Source organism: Panthera onca, chromosome A2, assembly GCF_046562875.1.
Source record: "Panthera onca isolate mPanOnc1 chromosome A2, mPanOnc1 haplotype 2, whole genome shotgun sequence".
NCBI classification, from domain to species: domain Eukaryota; kingdom Metazoa; phylum Chordata; class Mammalia; order Carnivora; family Felidae; genus Panthera; species Panthera onca.
In genome coordinates this window covers 21745530-21770086 of record NC_138340.1, presented here as the reverse complement: position 1 = coordinate 21770086, position 24557 = coordinate 21745530, and the positions used below count along the sequence as shown (strand labels likewise).

The following is a 24557-nucleotide window of genomic DNA, read 5'->3' as shown; positions in this document are numbered from 1 at the left end:
CCCTGGGCTCCTGGGTTCCTGGGCCCAGGTCCATTGAGTTGCCCCAGGGCCAAACAGCCCCTTACCTTCCCAAAGCTGCCTTTGCCCAGGACCTTGTGGAAGGTGAAGTTCTCAATGTTGCACCTGGTGCTGCCCTCCCAGATCTTGCCGTAGGTCCCATTGTCTGCCCAAGAGATGGCACTTTAGACTCAGGTGTCTGTCTGCTGAGTCCCCTCCCCTGGGGCCAAGTGGTGGGGTGGGGTAAGGGGCCTCAAAGAGGAAGGGACTCCCTCTCCACGGGTGGTGTCTCCCTTCAGGTCTCAACAGTAGAGGGAGGTTGGGTCCCATCTTGGGTCCTAGTGGGGAGTGGGAACTTTCCGGGGGGAAATGGGCCCAGCTTCACCTGCGACAATTTCTCCAGAGATTTCTGGCTTCTTCTCAAAATTCTGGTAGATCCCAACGGGCTCTGTTTCTGACTTCCGGAAGGGTCTCTGGAGGAGAGGGTAGAGGTTAGGGAGACATCCAGTCAGTCATACCAGGATCAGAACTCTCAGCCAAGAAGGAGAACCCCAACCATCCATGACTCCACTCTCAAAACCAATGGGGGACAGCAGGGGCAAAGCCCAGGACTCCAGGGAGCGCGCGCGCGCGCACACACGCACGCACACACACACACACGCACACACACACACACACACACCCTGTAGCACAGGGATACCTTGATGGCCTGGAAGGCACTGAATAGAAAGAAAATTTTGTACATTGAATCCTCCCACCACTTACTCAATGGATTATTTGTGTTGCCTTCACTGGTAATTGATTCTAGAATTTTACCTTAAAGTGTTATGGCATTTCTCAAGCTCCACCCACACCCAAACACACAACATACACAACACATAAAACATACACACAATAAGGGCTCTTAGTTCCAAGCATTCCAACCTTGTGGTCCTCCGGGCTCACCAAGTACACAACCACTTGAATAATTTCTTATATGAGAACAAGCCCACCGCCTTCTGCTAATTCTTAGACTACATCTTCCAGAAGTGGGGTCATGAATACAAATGCTGCCCACCCACTCCACACCCCAGGGTTCTCTAATAGTAGCATGAGCCCTGACGGCCCACCCCCAATCCTGCCACCTTGTGTCCAGGGTTCCCACCGTGTCTGCCTACCTGGCTCACTTGGTTCAACGCCTCAGCCAAGAGCTTCTGGTTAATGCCACAGAGGTTGGCCACCTTCTTCTGGCACTTATGGTGCACATTCATGCCACAGTCTGGGGTGAAGCAGACACAGGGCCATCAGGGCCCCCGCTCAGGCAGGGCCTGACAGGCTGCTGGCAGGCTCTGGGAGAACTGTCCCCGTCCCCCCAGGCTCAGCCAAGTGCAGAGAGGAGGGGAGGAGGGGAGGAGTGAGCAGGAGGAAGCAGGGCTTTGGTGGAGTCTGCTGGGTTTCTGGTCTTTAAAAAAAAATGCATCTGAAGCCATCGTGAGTGCTTTAAATCTTTCATTATTTAAAGAAGAAAAAGAAAAAAAAAAAAAGGCACAAGATAGGAGACCTAACTCTAAACCCTTCAAAGAATGTCTAGGGCAACCTAGACAAGCCACTTTTCCTCTCAGGGGGCCCCCTGTTTCTGCCTCACTAAAGCCTGGGTCCAGGGAAGGGGTCTGTGAAACGTGTTTGCTCAACACCTTCCGCCTGCTTGTCCCTCAGTGATTCCTTGGGCCCTACTCTACTCTTACCCCTATCTTCCACTTGAGGACACTGAGCTCAGAGCAGTGGGGACTCCTGGTCACACAGCAGGTAAATGGGGAAGCCAGTGGGGAGGGGACATCGAGGCCTTCCCCAGCAGCGGGGCAAAGGCAGCATTAGTTAGTGGGAGTTTAGGAGGTCTGGGTGGGTAGGCACCAGCTGGGAGTGCCCTCCTGCCCAGCCCTAGTCCCCGGAGCTGGGTGGCACGCACCTTCACATTTTAGTCCCTGCTTCACCAGCCCCCACAGCAGGCTGCCACAGTGGTCACAGAAGGTGGGGCTCATGTAGTTGTAAACCTTGAATCTGTGCGGCATGTCGATGTTGAAACGTTCTTTCTGGAACTGGGAAGGAGAGTGTCACAGGTTGAGGGTCACATGCCAGCTCTAGCTCCTTCCTCAACCCCTAGTTCTCCTCAACCCCGTGCATGGCAAGATGCTCAAAAGGGCTCCACTGGGCCATGGGGTAGGGGGGGCAAGGGGGAAGGTACAGAAACTGGGCAATCTGGAAGTCCAAGGAGGCAACCAAGAAAAATGGGGAGAAGGACAAGCTCCACAGGGAAGGGGTGGGGAGAACCCAAATCCCTCCCAGCTGGCCAAGCCCCCCCAGGTCCCCCGCCCTGGGCCCAGCCTCACTATGGTGTCCCGGCTGTTGGCTGCGGTGCCGGTGCACCGGCCGATGATCTTGTCGATGCATTTCTTGTGGATGGCAGCGTTGCATTCTTGAGGAGGCACAGGCCAGGAGGGGGATGGGAAGGCACCAGGAGGGGCAGAGCTGTGAGCTGGCGCCCTCTGGCCCAGTCCAGCCCTCTATACAAAGCCACTGTTTTCCCTGATCGCCCACACCCTCACCCCACAGACGCCTGGGGCCCACAGCTTGCTTTTTCTCTCCTCCTGCCTGCCCTTGCAGGAGGGGCCTGGAAAGGGGAGGAGCAGGGAGGGCGGGCCAATTGGAGGATCTCAGAGATTAGGGAAGGTTCAAGGGGTCCTAGTGGGCAGTGGGGGCAGCAATGAGGGCACAGAGTATTGCAGTGAGAGGACTGCAGGCAGAGAGCCCCCTGTCTCTCTGCTATGCTTGGGACAGCAAACGGGTCCTAAGCTCTCTCATGCACATGCACACACATGCGCACACACACCACCACCACCACCACCACCACCACCACCACCACCACCACCACCACCACAAAGACACCAGAATATACACACTGCTGCATAATGACAATACGCTCTCTATATAAAATGCTGACTATGTACTAGTCACCTAAACTGCAGCTTTATATATTTTATCCCATTTGATCTTCATAAAGGCTATTATCCCCATTTTACTGAGGCACAGAAAGGTTAAGTCACTCTAAGGCCCTACAAATAGGAAGTGGCAGAGTTAGGATTCAAACCCAGGCCATCTGGCTCCAGAGCTTGTGCTCAATTTTTTTTTTAATGTTTATTTATTTTTGAGATAGAGGCAGAGCATGAGTGGGGGAGGGGCAGAGAGAGAGGGAGACACAGAATCTGAAGCAGGCTCCAGGCTCTGAGCTGTCAGCACAGAGCCTAATGTGGGGCTCAAACCCATGAACCATGAGATCATGACCTGAGCCGAAGTTGAACGATTAGCTGACTGAGCCATCCAGGTGCCCCCAGAGCTTGTGTTCAGAACCAGCACCACTGTGGAGGTATCTTATATGTGTGTACCCATATACACACATGTCTAAACAGAAGCACATGTGCAGCCAAGGGTATACTATAAAAGGTCTAATAGCCTCTGCAGGGGAAAAGAGCCGTGATAAGTAGCATTGGCTGATTTCTATGTAAATACTGCACCAAAGCCTGGGAAAAGACACAGAGAACTGGCTTTCATGAGCCAGAGCAAGCCCACTCATGCACCCATTGAGTGTGGTTCTCGTACATAGACAATGACGTGGAAAATCTCACATGCACGCATGCAAGCACACAGAGTCTAGACATGTGATCCCTGCACAGAGACATGGGCTTTCCTGAGAATGCACGCAGGTACTGGCAGACACACGTGTGCAAACAGACCGGGCAGTGGAGACACTTACGCCTGCATTTGTAGCCTTGCTTGTTGAGACCCCTGAAAGGCAAATCCCCAGGCAGGGTGAGTTCTGGGTGTGGGGCCCTCCCTCCCCAGACCCCACTCTCAGGAGGCACAGCCAGCCCTCACCAAACAAAGTCTTTGCATACAGAACAGAAGGTGGGCTGTCTGAAGAAGGTGGCAATAAACTCATGGTTCTTGATGTAGTGGATCTTGGCCTGCTTGATGGCTCCACGGCGGTTCATTGTTGGAAACTTGGCCTCGTCTTCACCCCGCATAGACTGTTTGCAATCTGGCGGCCGTGGAGTAGTGAAGTCAGCCCCAGCCCCGGAAAGGGTAACATTCCTGTAGTCCCTCCCAGGGTGGCCCTGGACAGACTGCCCACAGGGACTGCTTCCCTAAGGTTCTGTCCTGGCTCTGGCCTCTGAACCTACACCCCCAGCCCAGATAGGGAGGGTCTTACCTATGTCTTCCAGGAAATACTGCACAGACATCAACACCTTGGCCTGGGGTTGCAGGTCCAGCTGCAGGGGTGAGGGTAGGGAAGGGGTGGGGGTGGGGGGTCAATGAGGGCGGGCTCCAGCCATGCTGGACTCAGAACCCGCCCCCATGGTTGGTCCCCCAAGGCCAAGGGAGTCCTGGCAGCCTAGCCAGACACCTGTCTGCCCAGTGTGGGCACGGCCCCGCCCCTGAGCCCCGCCCCCACCCTCTACCCAGAGGTATTATTACATTTGGGGAAGTGAAAAGATCCAGCCCACACCCAGCCCGGCCACATGGCCCAGGAACAGAGTGGGAAGGGAAACTCCCCACCCCCACTCCTGGCTGCCCCCTTAACGAGGATCTTAGAATGCCCCCCCACACCCCCAAGTCCCTGCACACACAGAGACACAGACACATGCGTGTTGAGACACCCACACTGGTTCTCTGTGTCCGAGTCTCTGCATGCCCAGCCTCCTCACATAGACTGGCTGCTTCTGGCAGGACCTTCACCTCTGCCAACACCCATGCCTGGTGACTGATATCGTTTCTTGGTGGAGTAGACAGACAGCACAGCAAGTATCTCTACCTGACCAGCCAAGTGTTCGTACAGCCCTAGGTCAACTTCTCTCCTGGCCCCTTCATACCTCACTGGAGGCTCACCAGAGTCCCTCACAGTCATAGTGTCTTTCCAGTGGGGACATCTTGGATGCAGGAGCCCACATGTAACCCCAGGGGGCAAGAGGTGCTCTGCCAGCGCTGACATCCGTGGCCATGAGGGCCACATGGCCATATGCGTGTGCAAAGTCCAGGTTTCAGCAGGTGAGTGATGGCCATAAGCCTTCCCTTTCTCCCACCTCCTCCTCGTTGAGGAGACATATGTTCCCTAATGCCTGCCTGGGCCTGGAATATCTGTGAAGGCTCCAAACAGAACTTGGAACAATGGGGGCCTCTGAGAAGTGGGTGCGGTGCCTGGTGGTGGGGCCAGGACATACCCTTACATACATTCTGAAATGTTTTACCTTGTGCATATCGTGCTTTCACAAAATTAAAAGGGAAAAGAGTAGTCGCAATGGCAAGGATGGCTCCCTTGAGCACCTACTATGTGCCCAGCGCTACAATAAGCCCTTGGCATCCAGTGACTCATGTCACCTGAACAAATGACCCTGAGGTGGGGTCTTTTGCTAGCTTCTCCTTTTACAGATTCAGAACTGGGCTCAGAAGGTCTGGGATCTGGTAAATCACAGAGCCAGCACCGATCGCAGAGCTGCTCCAGTGGCCAGACAGGACCTGCACCCCGCAGCCAGGCTCACCCAGGGGCCCACACACGTGCGTGCACACGCTGCAGCCCTCACGTCCTCACCCAGAACTCGGCCTTGCCGTTGTTCTTCTTGCAGCGCTCGGCCAGTACCGACACACCCACTGTCACCTCAGACATCGGCTCTTCGGCTGCCCGCATCAGCACGATCTGGATGACGCGGCCCTCGTAGATGTGGGCATCGAACGTCGACTTCCACTCGGGGTACATGGTGGGCTTCTTCTGCACCAGTGTCTTCCCGCGCTCTGCAACATGGCCAGGCAGGCAAGGTCCGGCTGGGGTCCCTCTGTCCCACCACCCCACCCCCAGACTTCCCATAGCCTTCAGCCAGAGAGAATCCTCCTGGCTCTCCCTCTGATATTTCCACTCCCCCGCCTTCACAACTGTGCTCTGCTCACCTCCCCAGCCTCATGTCATTCCTAACACACCCTAGAGCACACAGCTGCCTGCAGCTCCTCTAGGAAGCCCTGCTAGGTCCCATCCCAGCCCCTGCTCTTCCCTCTTCCTGTGACCCTCTTCCTCAGCCCCACTTAGCTGTCACCTCCCTTCATGCACTCAGTGAACACATGTGGAGGCCCGTCATGCCAGCCTTGGCATTTGGAGGTGAAGCACACGACAGAAAGAAAAGTGAAAAACAGTGCCTGTCTCCCTAGAGCCCGGTCCAGGGCAGAGACATAAGCCCATTAATTCCTCAAGTAAATGTTAAATCACAGCTGTGATGAGATTGAAGATGGCAAGGCCAGGGCTTTAGACCTGCTCTGGGTCATGGTCAGGTGGCATGCCCCAGCCTAAGGGTCAGGGAATGCCTCCTGGAAGAAGGGACAGCTCAGCTGGGACCTAAGGGATGAGCCAGGGGCTCAGCAAGTGAGGACAGAAGCAAGAAGGAATGGTGTGAGATGTTTGCCTCTTCCAGGAGGACCTTGCTGAGCCCAGCCTGGGACAGTGCCTCCTGTGGGCTTCCCTGTCACGGGACTCATTGTCTGGCTCCCACACCTGACTGTGAGCCCCATGAGGGCAGGGCTAAGTCAGCCCTGGAGCATGGCAGTGTCCTCAGTGCCCAGCACAGGGGCTGGCACAGATGAGCATGAGGAAATTGTTGGGTGAACCCACCAATGGGGGAGGAGCCAGAATCCCCCCTCCCCCCCACCTCCACCCCACGATCACCCTGGAGAAGGCTCTACACAGCCAGTGCTAGAGACCCTACGGGCGCTCGGTGGTCTCCACGGTCCTACACCCACAGCTGGGCTGGGCCGGGAGGTGAGGATGAGGAAGAGAAGGATCCCTCGGAAGTTCTAGGGGAACAAGGCATGGGCCCTGCAGGGCCTCCCACCGAGCCTGGATTCTCAGTCCTACCTGTGCTAAGTGCCTCCTTCATCTTCACGGCACAGAAGGGCTGGCTGGCCTCATCCGCAGCCTGCAGGGAGCCGAGCTCATAGGAGGTGAAGGCGATACGCAGGAACGGTGCCATGCTGGGGCCTGCAGTATGGCTGTACGGACAGAATGGGTGAGGCTGGGCAGCAAGGGACAGTCCCAGGAGGCGCTGCTCGGGTGCCTCCGGGGGACTCTCTCCGCATTGAGTTTGGCCCATTGAGTTAGTGCTTACAGGGCGCTAGTTCTAGTTGCCGTTGTCAAAACTGAGAAGTTTTCTGGAAGTCTGGATTTGTGGCATCCCTGGTAAAATGAAGATGTGACCTCAAGCACACTGGGCAACAGCTGGCTGGCACCCCTGCCAGTCTACTCCAGGCCAGGGGCCCCCTTTTTACTCCTTTCCAAAACCTACCGGGACCCTGGAGGCATTGAGTCTGTGACCACGAGTCATTTATTTGGGGACTCATTTAAGGCCCCCTGTAATACCCAATTCCTGTGCACATACTATGTGCTGAGCACTCGGTATATGCTGGGCTCCAGCACGTCAGTGCCAGCCAAGATGGGCAGGACGGTACCCCCGCCTCCCTGCACCCTGTTCCCTTGCAGATCTTCTTGGTTTTCGAAGTTTGTTTTTTATTCATAACTACCCAGGAGGACAAATAGGGCCAAGATGACCACCCCCACCGTTCAGATGGAAAAACGGAAACCCTGAGGCTGAGCCAGAAACTAAAGCTGAGATTCCACTAATTAAGCACCCACTTCATTCAGGGACCAGGGCAGGGAAAGGCCCCGCCCTCACCCCTGACCTTTTGAACGCCAGCCCCTCTGGGTCAGGTGCCCCTCATCCTACAGAGGTTGCCTGCGCTTTCCAACTAATTTTTCCCAAATATAAAACTATTTTAATGTTGAACGTAACACTGAATTTGTTTTTTAAACCACACAGGTCACCCCCACATCTCGCCCTATTCCTTGCTCTTCCTCAAATCAAGGGTCACTAAAGGAGGTGACCCTGAGGGTCTTTTGGGTTGTTATTCCTGGAGGAGGGCCACATGTGCAAGCCCCTGGGTGTACCCTCATACACCTACGTGGACACTGGCTCTGGGCCCCACACACGAGGCTGCTCCATAAACATGGTTGAACGAACACTCACTCATGTACATGCACATACGTATGTACTCACTCCATATTGAATGTAAGCCAGCGTGGCGGCAATCTCAGACACGTGCCCCTAGACGCCCCCCCCCCCCACATACATGTGAATATGCCAGAGCTGCCCTGCCCCCGGGATAGCTCCCCCAGCTCCTCCACAAAGCAGCCAGAGCAGCAGCCGGGTCTGCCGAGAGCTCCCAGCCCAGATGAGCTCACAGGAAACACTGACCTCAGCCTGAAGCCCAGCCCAGGGGCCCCGCCGGTCTTCTGAGGCCAGCAGCCAGGGGAGAGGGGAGGCGCGCCAGGCGAGGCAGACCCCACCACGTCCCCTGCCCAGGCCTGGCTCCTACTCAGAAGGAGCCAGAATGGGTGTGTAAGCTCACATCTGAGCTCAGGTCCCAAAGCCTTCAGCATAAGACCAGCCAAACCAGCCACTATGACCTCTTGGTAGGCAGGGAGGAGGAGCCGGCCGTGGGGGGCTGCTGGCTCCTCCCTGAACTCAAGCGTGTGTGAGTGTGTGAGCTGGAGTGTCTGAAGGTGTGAGTGGGTGGCACAAAGTGGGCACTGAGCTAATGTGAATGGGAAAGAGAGCAGGCTGCATGGGCCAGGCTGGCTCTGTGTGTGTGTGTGTGTGTGTGTGTGTGTGTGTGTGTGTGTGAGTCTGGGTGAATGTCCCAAACTGTCGGGCAAAAAGGACATCGTGCCCTTCGTGAGGCCACCCTGCTGGCCTGGGGACCCAAGGTGTGGAGCACCCAGCCGAGTTCTCCCTGGGGGGTCCAGATGATCGGCAGGGCCCCTGCACAGCACACGTTTGCCACAAGTTTGCATCCACAACTCCCAGGCCCGACCCCAGCAGACACGCTGGGCCGTGTGCTTCCCAACAGGATAACCCTGGGACCCAGGGTGGGGCACTGACGGGCTTTCTGAGTGTCTCAGAGGATGAGGGCTGAGTGGTCACACAGGCAGGGACAAAGGAGCAGTAGTCACGCTGCAGGGGCCTGGGTTCCTGCGAGAGAGGGGGTCAGGGTAGCCTTGGTGGCAAAATGATCTGGGCATTTGAGGCAAGCGGTCAAGATGCCTCCCCACCGCCTCCCCTTGGGGCCCAGTCCAGATGGTCCCAGCTCCATGACCTCACCCACCTCTGTCCATGGGGACCACCCCAGGGGGCTGCATGGAGGAGATGGAATCAGAGAAGCCCCAGGAATGTGAGGCAGAGCCCAGCCTCGCAGGCCGCCAATCAGGCCTGCGCTCCAGCACCCAATGATCACACTCAGAGCAGCTGCTGCTCAGTTAGAAGCCACTGGAGGGAAACCGTAACCACAGCAAGCCCCAGCCCTGGCCCCAAACCTGTACAGCCAGGCCGCAGTGCCATGAGGAGGGGGACCCATGGGGCTACTCAGCAGCAACCCCAGGGTTGGGTCACCCAAGCCCCAATTTCGTAGACTAACACTAGGGCATGGGCCCTCCACCCCACTGCACGGCCCAGACCCCAGGAGGGAGACAGACACCATGAACCAGGATCTTCTTCTATTACCACGTGACCCTGAGAGAGGTCTTGGGCCCTGCACAGTGAAGCCAGCACTGCCCATCTACCTTGCAGTCTGAACACTGGTGGGGAAACCAGGGACTGAAGTAACAGCACAAAAGCAAGGTGTGCCGATTATTTATAGCCCCCATGCAAATAGGCCCAGGCCCATAGGCCCCAAAGGAAGGCCACTGGCTCAGCCTCACTGCCGCTCTGCCAGGCCATGGAAGTGGCAAGGGCTGATCCCACACAGACCTCCATGGGGACCTGCCCCTCAGAGCTGGCTGAGGCCAGCCAGGCCTTTCCCAGCTAGCAGTGGGCTGTTAATCTCTACTCTCTAATTTCTTCAGCCCATAGCAGAGGCAGCCCTATGAAGTTGGGGGAGCACCGGACACAGAGTCAGAGGATCTGGGGGTGAATCTCAGCACCCTCACTTATAAGAAGGATCATCCTTCCCTAAGGCCAACACACACCAGATTAACCTTGTAATGGCATTAGCTCACTTCGTGTCCGTGCTGGTTCTGGAAGTGGGTATTTTACTGATGAAGAAACAGATTTGGAGAGGTTAAATGCCCTGCCCAAGGTCACACAGCCAGTAAGTGGTAGAAGGATTTGAATCCAGGCCTGCATCTTGCAGCCGATGTTCTTTCCCGTATACCATGTCAGGAAGAAGAGACAAAGGGAAAGAGGGAGCAAAGGTACAGACAGATAAATGTGCCAAGCACTACACACAGACACTGAGGACAGAGGAAACGAGGAGAGGGGTAAGGGCACCAGGAGAGTGGTGCCCTGTGCTTAATCAGAGTCTATCTGCCCAACCCCCTCTGGGCCGGTCCTAGACCTGACCTTGAGGACCTCTTCCTTTTCTGTATGAGGGTGGTACAGACCCCTGAATTCTACCTTCCCGCCCATCCCAGCCCCTTGGGCCAGCCTCTGGTGCTCAAAACCTGGGGAAGCCTAGGCCATACTAGATTCCAGTCCCAAGGCATGAGGGCCCACTGACTCGGCTCCCCACCCCACCCTAGACCAGCCACCCAGAGGTAAGGAAAGGTGGTGCTGGGCAGGACCAGAGCAGGCAGGTCACCTCCTCCAGGGCAATGTACTCCCAGGCCGTCCAGGGCAGTGGACAAGGCCAACCTTGAGGTGAGCAGAGTGACCACACTGGTGAGGACTCCTGGGGTACAGAGGACAAGTGTGCATGCTGCACATCCACGTGTACGCCCATGAGTGTGTTCCAGCAATGGGGGTGATGTGGGAGACATGGCCTGAGGTGTGCCAACCGGAATAGAAGTGTACTTTCTAACTCTTCCACAGCAATCATGTGTAATTTGTTCAATAACAGTTTTGTTAAAGGTGAAAAATAAAACCCATTAAGTCAAAACATATCTAAGAGATGGACCTTTAGACACTGACCCGCCCATCTCCTCTTTGCAGGGAGGGGGAAACCAAGAATGAGGTCCTGCAATGAGAGTCTCCAGGTCCCCAGACCCGACCTGGCCCCTCTACTCCGGTCCTTCCCTGGCACTGGATTCTGTCTCATAGGCCACAGGGACATGCCCACTGGACCCAGGAGCAAAGTGGGGCCCCAAGAAGAGACACTTGGCCAGGCTCTTAGGGAGTGTGTGCAAACATAGATGGAGGCTCCCTCAGAAAATCTGCCAGAGAAATAAGAGGGGGCAGGCTGAGGTCGAGAAAGGCAAGCAAACAGAGCTGGGGCACCTGCTGGGGAAGAAGACGCCCTCCTCCCATGCAACCCTTTCCCACACATAGCTGCCCAATCTTGGGGCCAGCCCCTGTCGCCTGCCCATGGAAGGCACCACCCGCTGCCAGTCAAGGCTGGGTGGAGGTGGCTGCAAAGTGGAGGCAGTGTCGGCCCAGGCTTTCCTCGGGATACAGACCCGGCCTGGGGAGTAGTTCAAGGTCTAGCCCACTTGGGCCTAAAAGGATGAATGAAGGAGGGAGGACACATGAGGCCCAGGGAGTGGGAGGGTAGGCCAGTGAAAGGCAGTGTGATCAGTAGTATGGAGCAGGGCTGACTCTGGCAGAGCAGCAACAGGGCAAGGCAGCCGGGCTTGGCAGGGAGGATGGCCTCCCCAGATGGCCTTCCCAGACGGAAGCAAGTCAGAGAGGCCACAGGGGTTTCACAACCCAGGAAATGGGCTCAGCAAGAAGAGCAGGAGGTGGGGGAGGGGAAGGGCTAGGCAAGGTCCCCTCTAAGGCCCTTCCACCAGGGCCTGTGCCCCAGCCTCCATATGACCAGCTTTGTCTTGGAGGAGGACCAGCTATGGTCTCAGATCATGGCCAAGTCCCAGAGCAAGTCCAGACACTTGCTCCCAACCCTCAACCCCCACGCGTGCTCCTTCTTGCCCCGCCCCTCACAGACCAACCACTGCAGTGGACTCTCCTCCCTTTCCCCAGCGACCCCTACCAGTCACCACCAACCCATGAAACCTCCTGGGCTCCCACTGCCCTTGGAGAAACCCCAGACCTCAGCCTGGCCCTGGCTTGCTTCACCTCAGGTCTCACCTCTGGCTACTCTGTGAACTCCTGTCTCGCTTTTAAGCCCCCTCTTTTACATATGCTATTCCCTCAGCCAGAATGTCCTGAATTCCTACATATCCTTGCAGACAGTTCTAAAGGCCAACCCTGGGGAATCAGGAAGCCAGCTTCTCCCCTGCCTCATGTACTCACTACAGGTACCCTGTGCAGTTGTCTGAGAAGTGCATGCTGAGGACCTGGGTCTGTTCTCTGGGCACTGTCTCAATCCCTGTCTTGGGCTTCTCAGCTCTGGCCACACATATGAATGTCCTGGGGACATTCAAAAATCATTCTGCCAGGCTGACCCAGTCCACAGGGATCCAGTGGGAATCACAGGTGAGGCCTGAGCAGCATGAATGAAGCCTCTGCAATTGCAAAGGGGTGGTCATACCCTGAGAACCAATGAAAGATGTGGACCCTCTTCCCAGGAAAGTATGTACAGGTGGTGACATAATTCTGCACACGATGGGGTGGGGGCTCTAAGTCCCAAAGGCCCAGTCCAGCCCTCCTCAGGCCCAGCCAGCAGGCACCACAGTGACAAGACATACTGGGCCATGGAACTCACAGCTAGGAAGGTAGGGGACAGTCACATAAATATGTAATTACAGAGGAGGATATGACCGCTGCTCAGGTAGTGAGTGGAAGGGAGCGAGAGGGGCTGGGGTAGAATGGGGACCAGGCTTCAATCTGAGAGATGTGCAGGGGTGCAGCTGGCCCAGCCAGTCAGAGGATCTGGAAGGGTCTGAGAGGCAAGACTTGGGACCCTGGCTGTCACTGGCTCACACTCACTCCTGCCAGCACATGGTAAGGGGAGGGGTGAGGATAGGACCTTCTTGGGGGCATAGTCCATGCCAGGCCCAGGCCTTGAGTCACTCAGCTAGTCCTAGGATTGGGGAAGCCCTGGACTCAGTCAGAGGGAGAGTTCCAGGTACCCCCTGAGGGAGAAACAAAGGCCCCTTCATGGCAGGACTGAGGACAAGGGGGCCTCTGTGAAGAGCTGGGGTGGGGGGTACATGAGGGTCTTTCCCAGAATAACCGCACATGTGTGCACACACGGGCACACCCACCAACCCAAACACACAGTTACACATGGGGAACCCTGCTTGCAGTTAGACACACACACAGATGGTTGTAACCACAGGCACATACACACTCCTAGGATGACTCAGTGACACACACTGAGAAACACCACCCCCCACAACCGCTGTCACCTGTTGACAGACATCGATACCCTCATGCACTCATAAGCACAGAGAGATCTGTGTGCACACACGGTATCACCAGCACAATGGACAGAGATATTCCAGGCAGACACAGGGATAAACACACAAGTCTGGAAGCACCCACACACGTCTGGCTAGGGTCTGGCACCAGGAATGTCCAAATGTAGCCTTTTCGACCACAGCCCCTGGGGCACAACGGCTAAGGAGGGAAACAGCAGCTGGGTGTCAGGCAGGCTGGGCCTCTCCACGGAAGGAGGCAGAGAAAGTCCCTCCTGGCCCAGAGCAAAGTCCAAAGTGCACAGAGGAAGAAGTGGGCCAGTCGCATACATCACTGGGCAGGCCTCCCCGCCCACACGTCTGAGGGGACAGCGGAGGCTGAGGACGAGACCGGGGGTCACAGGTGGCAGTCCGAGGCCTGGCACACGGAAGGAGGGGAAGGTTCACACCTGTCAGGTGGGGCGGCCACGCCAGGTACCTCACACATGACCTCCAGTGAGCTCAGACTCACTGAGCAGAACTCAACAAAAAGAGAGCAATTCACCCAAAGCCACAAAGCCGATGGGGCAGCCTTGTGGGGAGGCAGAGAGGGACCCTCCAGTTCTAACTCTGGAACTGGCCACCTGGCCTCCTGTGGGGTGAGGGCATGTCCGTGTGCCTGGGGGTGGGAATGGTTCCTCCTCCAGCCTCCGAAGAGGTGGGCCCCGAGTCTACTTCCTCCACCTTGTCCCTCTGCACCCCCAGAGGCCTCCTTCCAGATTCCCATGGTTCTCCCCATAGTTGACATTAATCTCTGTGTTTGGGAGAAGGTGAAATGGGCGCCTAAGGCTTTTGCCACCCATCACCACAAGGGGAGCAGGGCTCGGATGACGCCTCCCCATCTGGGGATCGGGAGAAGCCGGGAGAGAGGCAGGGCCATGGCGTGCCATCCCATGGCGGGCAGTGAACACAGGAACTTAGGAATGGGGGCCTGGGTGTGAGTTGGACAGGTCTAGTTCAGACCTGATCTGTTCCTTGGTGCCCTGTGAGCCTGGTAAAGGTGCCCTGGCATCCTCGTCTGTAAAAGGGAATGATCTTGCCCTGCCTAGGAGGCTGTGCTGAGTGCAAGACCTGGCACCATCATCCTTATCACCACCTCCACCCTCACACCTGTCCTCTCCACACCTGCCCCCCTGCCCATTTCCAGCCGTCCTGTCACCAGGATCAGTGGTAAAGGGGCTCTCTCAAGCCTCCCACCCCTGTAATGCCCTGCTCTGGACTGCTGCTCTGGGAAAAGACCAGGCTTGGCAAAGGCAGCCTCAGACCTTTGGCAGACCCTGGGCTAGCTGCTCTCTCTCTCAGGGCCTCGGTCTCCCTGTACTGATGATTCAGACCCACAAGCTTTCTCCAGCCCTAGTACTAGAAGGCCCTGCAATCCTCCTGTCTCCCTCCACCCTGGTCCGGACTCCCAGCCCCTGCAGCCCACACCAAGCAAGCATCTGATCTAGCCGCTCCACTGTGCCTGTTTACCCAACAAGCCAGTGACATGATCCAAAGCTTCCGGGGCTGTTGTGAAAACAGTGGCTCAGCCACCGCAAGCCTGCCCTCCTGGGCACCTTGGCAGGGACCTTTGAGGGACAGCCATCCCAACCCCATACCGAGGGCCTCTTGAACTTTCCCACCAAAGACCCGCCGAACCCCGTCCTCCCCAGCCCAGGCTTGCACGCTACCTCTTGACTCTCACGTCTCTGCTTTCAGCTCAGGTCCCACAAACTCCAGGCCTGCCTGTGGGCCCACCTGCCTCCCCAAGCTCACCATGCTCTAGAGACACTCAAATGCACTTGAGCCAGGCTTCCTCATGTCCTCCATGCAAGTGTCCCCTCATCTCCTAGCAGGGCCAGCACTGGCCCCATGACACCAGAGGAGGTGGGGGGTTCACCCTCCTCCCCACACAGCATCACCATCAGTTCTGTGCTGCATTCTACCCTGAAGTCATCTCTTCTGTCCACCGCTGTCCCCATCCTAGCACCCCATCACCTTCCCCAGGCTCTGCACCTGCTTGCTCTCCATCCTCTGCTCTGGCCCCACAGTCCTTCTGCCCTAGCAACTAAGGCAGATCTCGTCACTCCCTGCCCAAGTCCCTAATGGTTACCTTTTCCTTCCCAATAAGCCTAGGCGCCTCCCCCAGGCCTAACCCACCCTCCCTGACCTCCTCGGCCACTGCCTTCCCCTCACTCCTCTGCCCCAGGCCACAGTGACCCCTTTCAGTTCCCTGAACAGCCAAGTTCCTTCCCGCTTAGGAGTCTCCGCACTTGCTATTCTGTCTTCCTGCCCCTCCTCTGAAACACACACTGGCTCCTTATCATTCAGGTCTCAAATGGACAACTCCTTGACCTTCCCATTTCACAGATGAGGCAGCTGAGGCTCAAAGCAGTCTAGTCCCTGGCTCAAGACTACACAGCCAGTAAATATCACGTGAGAATTCGAACCCAGGTCTGTCTGGTGCTTGCAGAGGTCTTGCTCCTAAACCTTCAGGATATGCCCTCACTCAAAACTCCTAGCCCAGGCCCCTGCCAATCTCCAGCCCTCCAGTCTTCTGGCCCCCGCCTACAATACCACTATCATTACCACACCAACACCCGAGGCCCCCAGCCTCTGGGCCCTGGAGAGCAAAGGGCTTCCCCTCCCTGTCCCTAGCACAGGCATGTCCCTGTCACCAGCTGCCACGTGTCAAGGATGTATGTATGGACATGTGTGTAGGGGGGGTTTCTATCCCCAGATGTCTACCCCCTTCCCAGTCCACAGGCTGACTCCAGGGGTCCAAAGGGCAGGCAGTCTGGCAGGAGGGCTCACCATCCACCCCCCCATCCCCAGCGTCAGTTTCTCCAGGCCCAACGTCCCGCAGGGGACCAGAGTCAGGGAAGGGGCCCAGGGGAGGCTGAGGGGGCAGCAGGCAGCTGCCTTTCTCTTCCCTGCATCCATTTGTCATGAGATCTATTTTCCTCCCTTTGAAAGGGAGTGAGGGGGCTGGGCTGCTGAGTGGGCACAGCTGCTCTGCCCTGCAGCTCCTCTCCTCAGAGGACATAGAACGTACCCTCCCCACCCTGCAGCATTGCCACCGGGAGGCAGAACAGAGCCTGAGACCTGGCTTCTCAGCCGCGTTGTGCAGCCACCTGGCCCTGTGACACTGGGCCAGTGCCCAGGCCTTCAGACAATAATAACCCCACCATCAGTACCACTTGCTGTTTTGGGGGATTGTTACCACAAACTGAGTGCTAAGTGCTTTACATAACTCCAGTTTCTACCCCTTAAACACTAATAAAGTGCCAGGCAAGTTGCTAGCTACTTTGCATACATTATCTGTAGCTTCCGGCACAACCGCAGGAAGATGGATGCTATCATTGTCTCATCTGTCAGAGAAGAAAGATGAGGCACCAGGCATCAAAGCCACTTGTCCAAGTTCATTCGTACAGCTTGGAGCCGGCTAATCCCTGAGACGTAACCCAGCCGACGCCAGTTCACGCGACGCAGCTCTGCCTGCCAGAGTTAGCGCTCTGAGCCTCTGAGCTCAGAGGAAAGGAGGAGCTGGGGTGATGGGGGTTGCAGGGAACTTCATAGCCTCAGCTCCCCGAGCCCTCTCCTCGGGCCTCTGTCAAGGCCTGGTCAGCCCTGGCAGTGGGAAGCCTGGTCAGTCAGCCTAACCCACTGGTCAGGCACTGCTCCCCTCACAGGCAAGGCCGGGGCGGGGCAGGCCACAGCCGGACGGCTGGTCAGTCCCACTCTGAAACCACTTCCTGGGCAGCCCAAGGGAAGTGAGCCTCCGGAAACACCTCGGATGGACAGATCTCTCCCTGGGCCCAGGCCTTGGAAAGTGTACAGATCGCCCTGGGAGAAGTACCCTGCTTGCCTCCCAGTCGCCAGAGCCCAGCAACTCCGCTGTGGGCACTGACACTGCGGGGACAGAGGAACTGATTGGACCCCCACCCACCTTCGAGCACCTTAGCCCCATGACCACAGGCAGCCCACTTCCTCCTCTGCGGCAGCAGCCACAAACGGTGCCAGCACAGCTGAAGTCGTCCCCCATCATCCCTCCCCCACCCCCTACAGAGTCCTGGTCAGCCGGGGCGGGGGGGGGGGGGGGGGGGGGGGGGGGGGGGTGGGTTCTGGCCCAGGTGAGCAGGATGGCTGGTGAATGCCTGGGCAGGCAGAGCCCACCTCCTGGTGTGGCCCAGCCCCCTGGAGCACCTGTGGTCACAACCACACCTCAAACCTCACCCTCAGTGCCAGACGCAAGCTGGGTTGTGACCCTGACCAAGGACCCCATTTCCTGACCCAGGATGGGCAGTGTGGTATGTGTGGGCAGGCTTCTGAATGCAAGGGTGACTGGCCGAGCACCCGAGTGCGTGTTTGAGCATGCCTGTGGATGTGTGTGCGCATGTGTAGTGCGTGTGTGGGCACTTGAGGGTGTGCAGGCCTGGGCGCAGAGGGCAGCTCAGTTTCTATATCCCTGTGTGAGCATACCTGTGTCTGCGCCAGCTGGGAGGTGAGGTTTGAGCTTTGAAAGTGGGCGGGCTCCAAGACTAATTGGTTGAATTTCTTAGGGAATGGGGCTCAGTGCTGGGAGTTGGTGGGTCCCTGACCTCAGGTAGCAGAGGCCTCCAGCCCGCCAAGGACACGTCACCTCCTCCCCTCACCAGGTTTGATGGTAAGTTGAATAAACAGCAGACCCAATGATGACCCTCCCCTTGTTTAGCCCCCACTCCCATCCCAGGAGCCAGGGCCCTGCCCTCCTGCCCTCCTTCCCCTCCAAGTTAAGCTCTGAGAGCCCAGCCCCCACTGATCTATTCACCACCATCCCCCACCCCTGCTGCCCCCCGAAAATCTGTAGATACCAGTAGAGGCGGGAGTAGGGCAGTAGGGGCAGGAGCAGGGGTTGATCAGGGAGGTCTCCCTGAGGAAAGACCACCTTTGCCACCCCTCCCCACTGTCACTCCCTAGGTTCCAAGTGCCCTCAGCAACCCCCTCCCCCAATCACACCCCAGAATCTTATCCACTGAACTTTGGACATTCGATAGGTAACTCTCAGGGTTGTTTTCATTATAATGAGGGCAGAAGGAAGGAGGTCTGGCCCCAAAAGAAGGAATCTTTAGCTTTATAAGGAGCCTGAGAGAGTGCAGCCTTCCCCAGTATTACTTAGAGACTGCCTAACTCACCCAGAATCTGGAGGCTGGGGAGGAGAATTGTGTATCTCTCCTTCACCCCAGAGAGGATGGGCAAATGAGGGAACTGGGATGTGGAAAAGAACTCAGGAGAGACCTCATTCCATTCTCAGTTTGGTGTCCAACCCACTGTGGGGCCCAGGGCAAGCCTCAGTTTCCCTGTGAGATGATGAGAACAGCCTGAGGCAGAGACAAGAGGCCATAGAAAAGCTGATACATCCACCCTGAACCCTTGGCACATACCCCGCCTTCTTTCTAACTGACTAGCAAAATGTCACCCCTCCTCACCCCAGATGGCCAGTGGGCCCCAGGCCTCTGAGCTCCAAGGCCACAGTCTTCCCTGGGCCAAAAGCCAGAGTCAGGCAGGGAGCCCTCATAGGCAAGGCCAACTGCTGCCCGCTCTGGGCACCCAGGCCCCTCACTCAACCCAGGGACTCTGTGTGACCCTTCCCCTACCCGACCCAGCCCCAGCCCCAGCCCCAGCAGACAGGGAGGAGCCCAAAGAGGAAGGCCACCCCGGCACACTGTCCATATGTCCATCTGTCTAGGAAGATCCAGTCTTACCTGGGGCTCCTGGCTCCCCCTTGCCCTCAGTCCTGGCTCCCGCTGAGGCCACCGCCACACTACCACCACCAGAAGTAGGTCCGCTGCCCTCACCTGGGCCAGTTCCAGGCCGACCTGCAGGAACAAGAGGCAACAGCTGAGCTGGGAGGCACTGCCAAACAGGCTTTCCCCATCAGTCAGCCCCAGAACAGCCAACGCAGGCCCGGCTCAGCCCCATCTGGCTCTGAGACCTCAGCCTCTTTGGACTCAGTTTTCTCTTCTGTGAAGTGAAGTGTTGGGCCCAACTTCTCCAGGGCACCGGCCCCATGTCCTCTCCACGCTAGGGGTTGGATCGCTTTGTCTCAGCCCTCAGAGCATTTCCAGACTACAGACGCAGCAAGAAAGCTCCCACTATCCGCCCGAGGTTGTCCTAATCTTCCTGTCTGCAAGAGGTTGCCCTATGACTTAGGAGACCTAGTGGCAATTGGGGAAGCCACTGCTCTGTGGCCTGGGGTAATTTCCCTGAGCCTCAGTTTATCTTATCTTTAAAATGAGGAGACTACATCTCTCCAGGCGGTTCTGAGGCCCCAGTGATGCGGCATGATATAGCTCCTGTGCTAGACTCACCTTGGGAGTACCAAACGAATAGTGACATTTTTTTTTTTTTTTTATTTTTTTTTTCAACGTTTATTTTATTTTTGGGACAGAGAGAGACAGAGCATGAACGGGGGAGGGACAGAGAGAGAGGGAGACACAGAATCGGAAACAGGCTCCAGGCTCCGAGCCATCAGCCCAGAGCCCGACGCGGGGCTCGAACTCACGGACCGTGAGATCGTGACCTGGCTGAAGTCCGACGCTTAACCGACTGCGCCACCCAGGCGCCCCACGAATAGTGACATTTTTAAAAAAATGTTTATTTATTTATTTTGAAGGAGGGGGCAGAGAGAGAGGGAGAGAGAATCTTAAGCAGGCTCCATGCTGAGCACGGAGCCCTATGAGGGGCTCGATTCTGAACAAGGAGATCACGACCTGAACTGATATCAGAAGTTGGATGCTCAACCAACTGAGCCACCCAGGTACCTCGTGACACTTTTTTATTCTTTGTTTTACACCTTTTAGCTCAGGTGATTCTCACATTAATATTGTGCCCATTATACAGCTGAAAAAAACCGAGGCCCAGAGAGATCCTAGAAGGAAGGAATGGCAAAGGCAGCAAGCTGTCCCAGGTCTCCTGGCTGAAAGGCCTGGGCCTCGGGGCACCTGGGTGGCTCAGTTGGTTGAACGTCCGACTTTGGCTCAGGTCATGATCTCGCAGTCTGTGAGTTCGAGCCCCATGTCGGGCTCTGTGCTGAGGGCCAGAGCCTGGAGCCTGCTTCGGATTCTGTTTCTCCCTCTCTCTGACCCTCCCCCGTTCATGCTCTCTCTCTCTCTCTCTGTGAAAAATAAATAAACTTAAAAAAAAAAAAATTGAAAGGCCTGGGCCTCCACGAAAGATTCCTCTCCCCAAGATGTGAGCTCCTCCTCCCACTGAAGACCCCCATCACCGCTCCCTAGGGACTGAGGCATCCTCAGGCTTGTCTGTACTTTATTTCTAATTTTAATTTAAACTCCAATTAGCTGTGGCAGCTAAATGGTGTCAGCATCCTGCAGTCAAGCTCCAAATCACCCCCCCGAGCCCCTTCTTCCCCATCAGTGTTGCTGAGACTGGGCAGGTGTCAAGTGGGCTGAATAAGGCTGCTGGGGTCTCTGCCAGCCCTCAGCCCTTCTGAAAGCAGTCTGGTAAAGGGCACGGGAGGGGGCACCAGACACATCACAGAAAAGAAACTGGGTGGGGGACTATCTGGGCTTTTATTAGCCCAGATCTCAGGAAAATGGAGACCATAGAGTAGGCAGGGGAGAGTGGTCTCCAAATAAGACTTAGCATGTGCTGAGCTCTGACAAGCAAGCCTGTGTTAGAGGACTGTTGCCACAGGACCTCAAGTCCTCACAGCAACTTTCTCCGTTCTGCAGATAAGGGGACTCAGCCTTAGAGAGGCCTAGCCCCAGTCTTGCGCCCGTAAGAGGCACAGTGAGTATTTGAGCCCTAGGTCTTGGTCACAGCACTGCAAACCCAAAGACTTGCCCTCGGGTATCCTTCAACTTGGGGGGCAGAGGAAGGCAAGAGATAGAGGCCTTCCCCAACTCCCCAGGAACCAGGGCTGGCCTTGAGGTGCCCCGTGCACATCCACACCCTCACAGCCTCCCACATGCTCACACACACTGGGGCTCTCACCTTCCGGCCCAGCACTGTCACCTCGGGGCACAGGCACCACACTCTCAGTTCCCTACAATCATAGGGACTCCCTAGCACACAGACTGGCAGTTTCATACAGTCAGACTGTGAGTCTCCCACCAGTCACACACTCACCAGTCTCGCCCAGCCACAGTTCTGAACACACCAGATCCCTTATACCAGCCTATAGCTAGGTATAGCTGTCCAAACACCTCTACATCACACACACACACACACACACACACACACACACACACAGGACTGCCCTCTACCGGCCTGTCCACCGCACCCCAACTCAGTCCACAGCAGGAACAAGGAAACTCAAGGGACCAGTCCCCTCCCTTGGTGACCAGGTCAGCCTGGTCACAGAGGCTCAGTAGCAGAGGGAGAGGAAGAATGAGTGTTACACACGTACCCACACTCAGACACACACATGAGCCGGGTGGGGTAACACTCTAACACAAGGCTCCCAAAACTAACAGTTCAAATGTATTTGGCCAGTGGGTCACCATGGCACGCCCAGAGTACAACAAAGGACTGTCCAGGCACACAAGGGACACATAGGTACACAAAGACACACACACACCCCAACACATTGAAGGGAGTCTGGTGATAAAGAACACACCAAGACATAGTGCACACAGAGTTGCGAAGGGCACACAGAGCCTCAGGACACAGACATACACACATGTACATAGGGAAGGCACACAGGTGGGAAAAGACCACAGAGGCAAGTTCCAGACACAGTGACAAAGAACACACAGGCAGACACAGACACACAATGTACCTACATGTCCAGATATAGGCAACTCATTACAAGGAGTCAAGTCCAACCGTACAGCGTAGGGACCAGAGGAGAAGGGGATGCCCTTAAGCACAGCAAATCCTTCTGACCAGGTGTGAGTGGGGGGCTCAGTGGGGCTCTCCCTTCTCACGGGAGGAAATGAGAGAGAAGTAGGACAGTTCTGACGGTGCCCACCTCCAGCCTCTTCACCCCGAATCTCCTCCACTCTCTCCCCTCACCTGGCCGGGACCCACGGGGGGAGGGGTGGCGTCTGAATTGCGGAGGGGCTAGGACCGACGGGACCTGGAAGGGGCCTCTAGGCGAGGGGGCTCAGAGGGGCGGAGGGGTGGGGCGGTAAGGGGGATGGTGGAGACTGGAGCCACGCCCAGCCGGAGACAGATGGAGAAAGACCGAGAGAGACACCCAGACTGAAAGGAGAGAGCGAGCGAGAAGGAGGCGCCGCTCCGGCTGGGCCGGGCAGGGACCCAGGGGCGGGCGGCGAGGCAAGGCGGGCGGCCTGGCTTCTGCTCCGCGGTAGAAAAGGAGAGGCGGCGGGACCGGCAGGGGGCGACGAGCGTGGGTTGGGGGCGCGGCTCTGGGAGGACAGGATCCAGGGGCGGCGGGAGGTGCGGTGGGGGTGGGGCACGCGGAGGTCTAAGGACAGACAGATCAAGATTAGGAAGACGCGGACGCGGGAACACATGAGGGGGTGGGGACAGATGGACCGACCGAGGGCCCCAGGGAATCGACGGGGACGGGCGGACGCTCGGAGGGTCTAGGGACATACTGGCGGGTAGAGGGGCCGGGAGCAGACCAACGAGAGGGCCTCGGCCCGTACCGCTGAACGGAGGGACAGACCGACGGACCGGGGACGGAGGCACCGGCGGGTCTCGGAGCGCGGCGGGGACTTTCGCTGGCCGCGGCTCAGTTTCACAGTTTTGGAAACGAGAACCGGATTGGAGAGGGGGAAGGGAGGGGCGGCGCGCCCTAAGGGTAGCCCGGCTCCCTCGTCCGGTCCCGGCCCTCACTCACCTCCCGCGCACCTCCAGGCGCCAGGGGTCTCGACGTCTGGGGTCCAGCTCCCTGCTCCGTTCCGGGGCGCGCGCGAGGACGGGGTGTCGATGCGGGCCCGACCGGGACGGGCCCGGAGGCCGCTGAGTCCCGTCCGGGCCTCAGCGCTGCGTGCGGATGCCGAGGGTCGCTCCGGGGATCCCGGTGCCGCAGCCTCCCTCTCTCGAGCCGCTGCACACGGAAGTGCAAGGGGGCGGGGCGGCGCGACCTCACCCAGGTGCCTGCCACGGCCCCGCCCCCGCTCAGGGCCCGCCTTCACAAGGGCCAGCCCCCTAAGGCCCCGCCCCCGCCGCGGAGAGGAGGGGGTCCCGGCCTCCTCCTCCCGGTGCCGGTCACTCTCGGCCGGTCCCGGCGCACCTCGGCCCCTGCCAACCCTTGGCGCGCGCACCAGCCCTCAGAAGGGGCGCCACTTTACAGAGGAGGACGCTGAGGCCCGCGGGAGGAGGACGCTCTCCCAACCCCCCCACCCCATTCTCCACCCCTCTCACACCGTAGCCTGGGAGGTGCCGGCGGGGCTTCCCCAGCTCCCAGCGCCCACGCCCGGGACTCCCCACCGGCCAACTGGCCCGCCGCGCCCGGTCTCTCTCTCTCTCTCTCTCTCTCTCTCTCTCTCTCTCTTCCCCACCCCCCCCCTTTTTTGTTGGTGGGAGTGCAGACGCGGCTGGGCCCGGTGCCTGCTGCCAGGCCGGCTCGTCCCGTCCCTGGCCCTGAGAGTGGCTGAGAAAGCTCCAGGGTAGGAGGCTCTAGCTGGTCCATCACTGCTGGTCGAGAGATTCCAGGAGCAGCCCCTATCCTGACCCCTCAGCTTTCTGCTCTCCTGCCCCCACTGTCCATAGCTCCCCACCGCCCCTAATAGGCACCTGAGCTTCCTTCCACACTTGAAACTTGGTTGTCAGGCATAACTCATTCATTCACTGGGTACCCTCTGGGCCTAAAGTCTGGGGATGGTGAGGGACCCAAGGAGTCCATTCCCTTGCCTTCAAAACTCAGAAAGGAAAGAGCTGATGACTCCATACTCCAAAGAAATGTCATTTTCCAGAGGCAAAGAAGAGGGTTCCAGGTCCCAGACCTTCCAGGGGAACACCTAGACAGCTCTTCCCTGCTGAAGCCTAATGATTGGAAATGAGGGGCAATTCCTGAGGAGGCCTGAGTTGATCCAAGGGGTTCATGGCAGAGACTTTGGTTTTCTCAAGGAGCAGGTGGTGGGAGCTGTTACACTGGAGTGGCCTCCTGGGAGAATGGATAGGGACAGAGGCTGCCACATTGTGCAGGTTGGAGGACCCTGGGTTGTGAAAGATGTATGGGGAGAACAGGACA

The 24557-nt window shown here is 57.4% G+C and overlaps 1 protein-coding gene across 1 annotated transcript in view; it reads right to left on the bottom strand.

Annotated features, from left to right (window-relative positions):
• The window catches only part of PRKCD (protein kinase C delta), a 30295-nt gene extending 6860 nt beyond the window's left edge, over window positions 1-23435 (bottom strand). Inside the window, exons 1-12 of the mRNA XM_060631288.3 lie at window positions 23202-23435; window positions 19135-19248; window positions 6926-7059; window positions 5618-5817; window positions 4241-4301; window positions 3907-4069; window positions 3785-3816; window positions 2364-2449; window positions 1943-2072; window positions 1155-1255; window positions 383-470; window positions 66-163 (exon numbers count right to left, since the gene is read on the bottom strand). Coding sequence (XP_060487271.1) covers window positions 66-163; window positions 383-470; window positions 1155-1255; window positions 1943-2072; window positions 2364-2449; window positions 3785-3816; window positions 3907-4069; window positions 4241-4301; window positions 5618-5817; window positions 6926-7040 — 1074 coding nt within the window. The 5' untranslated portion in view covers window positions 7041-7059; window positions 19135-19248; window positions 23202-23435. The remainder of the gene's footprint in view (window positions 1-65; window positions 164-382; window positions 471-1154; window positions 1256-1942; window positions 2073-2363; window positions 2450-3784; window positions 3817-3906; window positions 4070-4240; window positions 4302-5617; window positions 5818-6925; window positions 7060-19134; window positions 19249-23201) is intronic.
• Between the last annotated feature and the right edge of the window lie 1122 nt (window positions 23436-24557).